The sequence below is a fragment of the Quercus robur genome, chromosome 2 (assembly GCF_932294415.1).
Source record: "Quercus robur chromosome 2, dhQueRobu3.1, whole genome shotgun sequence".
Lineage (NCBI taxonomy): Eukaryota > Viridiplantae > Streptophyta > Magnoliopsida > Fagales > Fagaceae > Quercus > Quercus robur.
The window spans coordinates 94,730,057-94,735,425 of record NC_065535.1 but is presented as its reverse complement, the minus strand read 5'-3'; the positions used below and the strand labels follow the sequence as shown (position 1 = coordinate 94,735,425).

At 32.6% G+C, this 5,369-nt stretch overlaps 1 protein-coding gene across 2 annotated transcripts; it reads left to right on the top strand.

Annotated features, from left to right (window-relative positions):
- The first annotated feature begins 1,705 nt into the window (after positions 1–1,705).
- LOC126715984 (protein TIFY 7-like) lies at positions 1,706–4,881 on the top strand. Of its 2 annotated transcripts, none has more exons than XM_050416898.1 (5): positions 1,706–1,975; positions 2,073–2,181; positions 2,585–2,662; positions 3,177–3,234; positions 4,622–4,881. In XM_050416898.1, exons 1-5 carry the CDS (start codon positions 1,710–1,712, stop codon positions 4,624–4,626), a joined length of 516 nt encoding a protein of 171 aa, XP_050272855.1. In that variant the 5' UTR covers positions 1,706–1,709; the 3' UTR covers positions 4,627–4,881. The 2 variants fall into 2 exon arrangements, with proteins under 2 accessions (XP_050272855.1, XP_050272854.1); XM_050416897.1 differs by having other exon boundaries at positions 2,585–2,720.
- The last annotated feature ends 488 nt before the right edge of the window (positions 4,882–5,369 follow it).

Sequence of the window (5,369 nt, the reverse complement as noted above, 5' to 3'; positions counted from 1 at the left end):
CAGATATGCTACTGTGTAAGACATGATTCTGATTTTCAAGATATTCCAGCATGTGAACAAATACTCTAGCATGTTTCTTAGTTTTTAACAACTCTACGAGATCATTAGTAAAACACCTTTCAGACATATGCATAGAGTCATTTTCACAAATACTTAAGCTACAATTCAGTATGGTATTTTTCATAACAACAATCACAACACAGGGGTCTAGGATCACACTTAGGTAATAAAACCACAACAAATGTACCCGCTTTGATACCAATTGAAAGTTCAAAAACGTGTATAAACACCTTTGAACGTTTAGACCCCCAAAATACAACTTAACCAATTCAAGCAATATGTCAAACAACTAGTGTGTGGAAACTTAACATATGCTATAATATGGAATTGGTAAAAACTATCTAAGCCAAAACAAAATATAATCCACAGCAGATAATAAAAAGGCAAAGATAGAGAGGAAGGAAGATGCAAACACAAAGACAACACACGATGTGTTATCGAAGAGGAAACCGAAGTCCTCGGCGTAAAACCTCTCCGCCGCCCTCCAAGCGGTAAACAATCCACTAGAAAATACAGTTGGGATACATGGACAGCAATAGACCCTCCAAGCCTAATCTACCCAGTGCACCTAAGCCCTCCAAGCTTCTTGCTCCAACGAGGTTGCGCCGAACCTTTTTCTTTTCTAGCTTCCCGGATTCCGTTACTAGACCGCAGCATCAACCAATGAAGATTGGTTCCTTCCTAACTGCTTCCCAGAAATCCAAACAGCTGTCTCACAGTGATGATGATGGTGAGAACCAGGTTTGGTATAATGCTTCTCAAGGATTTGACAATGGAGAGGAAGAGAGTAAAGGAATTTGAAGAGACTCTAATGTATAGATTGTGGGTGAATCAATCTGGTTTTTCTTTAGAGTTTCTCTCTCAAAATTCTCTCTGGAAGCTCTCTTACAATCGTGGGTAAAAGGGGTATTTATACTGGAGTGGGAGAGGAATGTGAAACGTCAGGTTTTACAAAACAGGGGTGGCTCGCGGCTTGACTAAGTCGCGAGATCCAGTCGCAAGATAACCGTATGGCCAGTTGTGCTGTAGTGCTCTAGCTAGCATGACTGTTCATCTTCCAGCATGCTTGGCACGTGTGCTGCGTCTGGCGGCTTGCAGCCGCGAGTCACCCGCGAGTCCCAGCCGCGAGTCTCTGTTTTCTTGCACACTCTTGAGCAATCTTCACTCTATCTCACTCACTACCCTTACATCAAACCCACCTAAATACAGGGTTACTAAATGCTAAATTACAAGCAAATTTGGCACGGAATAAAGCCAATTAGATGGTTGAATAAATTCAACCTTACAATCTCCTTAGTCTGTGATAGCACATATGAGGGAAAAAGATATATTACATTTCAAAATCTAGAAACTGGAGAGATTACTATAAAAATATATATGTATATAAATATATATATATATATATATATTTATTTTTTAAATCATCTTTTTCAATTCCTGAACAGGACTAAAGGATTCTCCTTGTTTTGGGTGGACAAAATGTCTTGCAGCACTCCTAGAACAAAGGATTTCATGAGAATTGAAGATTCAAACTCAGATGTTGAATTCATCACTGAAAATCATCTTTTTCAATTCCTGAACAGGACTAAAGGATTCTCCCTGTTTTGGGTGGACAAAATGTCTACAGCACTCCTAGAACAAAGGATTTCATGAGAATAGAAGATTCAAACTCAGATGTTGAATTCATCACTGAAAAAAATAGGACCAACCCAGATACATCATATGACATGTCTCAAACTATTTGCTTGTTTAAAAAATATCTCACCAGATTTCAACAGAACAAACGAAAATCAAACATGGAAGAGTCAGAAGTCTTCAAGAGGAGAACTTCACGCCCTTTATTGCCACCTAAATTTGGTTCTAATTTGAATAGACCTGCTTCTTTACTAGAACAAGCATTACTTCCTGTACTTAGGTACATTTTTTTTTTCATTTGTTAAATTATTTGTATAACAATTTCATTTGTCAAAAAAAAAAAAAAAGATCTCTTTAGTTACTTCTTATGTTTATAGGACTGATTCATTACAATCAAATTCTCTGGATGGGAGGTCTTCAACATCACAACTCACTATATTCTACAATGGAGCTATTAATGTCTATGACAATGTTTCTGTTGCCAAGGTATGCAACTTATATATACTTTTCAAGTCCTTCAAAAAAATTTCACTAGATCAAAGTGTTTGTTTTAGCTTTTTAATTTGGGGAGTTCATTTAACTTGTTTGTTTATGTTTTCTTTTTAAAGTATCATATTTTATATTTGATTTTTTATTTTATTATAATTAATTAGCTTTCCATAAGAAGTCGAGTCACTTTTAATTTAAATAGTATTTGTTTATTGGTTTTTAAAACATCCTTAACGAGTGCACAAAGGTACCCATTAAAATTTTTCTTTTTAATTTACAAGTGCATATTTTCTATTTTCAAAAAAATAAATAAGTAAAAAACTAATCCAAACGCACTGATTTGAAGACAAGTATTTTTCTCTTTATACACAAATTATTTACTCACACATTTTCATTGCAGGCCCAAGCAATTATGCTCCTTGCTGGTAATCAAAGCTGTTTGTCAAAACCTGTTGTCACAGAAATGCCAAAAACAGAAGTGAGAACACCATCTCATCCATCCAACTTACCATCAATTAATAGCAAGTTAGAAAAAGGTATCATAATTTGTAGCACAATCATTAATGATTAATTAGGTCATGTTTAGTAAAAAATTAGTGACATGATCAAGTTAGAGCATGCAAGAAATGTTCAACCATATAGTTTGTGTTAAAAACTTAAAAATTTTATAGAGAACATACCATACATATTTCTCAAGAGAATGAACCAATCCCAAACTATTTCCCTACAGTGCTAATAGCATATATTTTATTTAACTGTTGTGCTTGAACTTTCAAGTTATTGCTTTTTTAATAGTTCACGATTTCATTTGCAGATTTTGAAAATTATTATTGACATTAAACCACATGTAAATGACATAGTTTTCTTCTAATCTTGTACTTTGTGTATGGATGCATCATTAAATTACATTCAAAACACGTTTTATATTTTTTATTTCAATGTCACAGCTTAGAATATATCTAACAAAGCCTAAATTTCATTGCCATTTTCAGGAATTCCAATGGCAAGAAGGTTTTCCATCCAATGTTTTCTTGAAAAGCGCAGAGAAAGGTAACAGCAAAAAAGGGGAAAAAATGCTTAAAAATTGAGGTGGTAATGAATGTGATTAGTAACAAATCAACAATATATGAAATAATTTTTTTTTAAATACTTTTTGTTTTGTATTTAAGAGTTAACATATAGTATAAGATTTCTAAAGTAGAATTTATAGTATCCTAATATTACTCATAATTTAATTTTCCCTGTATCATATTAAAAATACATATTAATTAGAATTCGAGGTACAGGCCTAGAAGAGAATCAACCATTATCAAATTCGCCATTATTCTATCTTTGTCAACTAAACGTAGCTCTTTCTACTAAATATTGAAATTAACAAAATGGAATGTGTATGGCTTCACAAATTGCCACGCATGGGTATCATTAGTTGTTATGATTTTGGAAAAAATATAGCATAAATTTTTAATATTTTTATGTTGTTCTTGTATTGAGGAGGTAATTAAACCTAAAATATAATAGAATGATAGAAAAAAAATACGTATGATTGACTCTAACTAATTTGCTGAAGGTTCATAGCCAGCCCAAAAATTCTAAGATTTACAATTTTTATTTTTTTTTAATGTTTCTGAGCTTTTCCAATAAAATTAGAATTTTGTTATCTTATATATTTAGGTTCCGCTTGGGAGGAGGGAATGGAATAGAATGAAAATGAATAAAAAGAATAATTTTAAAATATTCTTCCATTCTCTTGTTTGGGAGTTTTAATGGAGGAAATGAAAATTCATTCCCTTGTTTGGGAGTTTAAGTGAGAGGAAATGGAATGGGTAGGAGGGAACACTCATTCCTCTCTATTCCCTTAAAACCTCAAATTTTCATTCCCCCCGAAATTGGGAGGAATGGGAGGGAATGAAATTAGATTTAATGATTTTTTTCCTAAAACTCCCAAAATACCCCTATATATTCAACCCTTTATTTTAAAATAGGGGTATAATAGTAATATTGTCGTAAAATGATTCCATTCTATTCTCTCCATGTTGCTCCTAAACAGGATTACTTATATTCCATTCATTTTCATTCCTTTCCATTCCTTTATTTTAAAACATCCAATTAATGTTACTTAATTCCATTCCATTCCATTCTTTTCCATTCCTTTCCCTTACTTATATACATTTCATTCCATTCCATTCATTTCCATTCCCTTATGACCATCTCATTCCATTCCATTTCATTCCTTTATGAACTCCCAAGCGGAGCCTAAGAGTTTGTACTTACAAAAAGAATAGGTTGAAAATTTATAAAACAACCCCTATGAATTTTAGGGTTTGCATTTAGCTAGACCGACTACCACACATTTTGCACAGCGAAAGCACTCAACTAGATCTTGTTAACATAAAGTACTTAATTAATCTCTACTCATTACATGGTTTGTGTTTTGCAGGGTAATAAGCAAATGTCCTTATGCTCTTCCCATCACAAAAGATGAGGAAGAAGACAATGAGCCAACACTAGACAATGTCGATGAGTCCAATCAAAATCATAGCTTTACTCTTTCACCTTTTCCTTCTCGTTTAGGTTATTTTTTACCTGTATCAGCTAATAAAAACTGTTAAAGTTGGTACATTAATTTTATGGCAAAATGTTATTTCAGTATCTAGCCACAAATCCTGCCAATCAATTGTATCTGAAGTTCTAAGTGGAAGTTATGCATATATCTTAGTAAAAAGTTTTGTAACTCAACTGTCATCTTTTAGTGTTTTCAACGAAAATGTTCAAAGTTGAAATATTTCCTTTCCAAGTGTAAAATTATCCATGCAAGAAAAAAAAAATCAAAATTTTAGACCTAAAATTTTATTCCTACAAATACGTAATTGTATAAAAAATAAAATAAAATAAAGCACTAATAATTGTGCTCTATATTCTGCTATATATCAAGTTGGAAAGTGTTATACACAAAAGCATCGTGTAGTACTTGTCGTGACATGTGTGCTTTACTTATTTATTTATTTATTTTGATAAATCGCAATTTTTATTAACAACAAAAGGCTGAGCAATGATCTGACTTGCAAGCCTCCATGTGTGCTTTTGTGATATTGAGTGATAGACTGCAAATTCTAAAATGCAATTTAATTATCCAAATTGATAATCTATAATGGAAAAGGTTTACATTCTTTTTCATTTTCACCCCC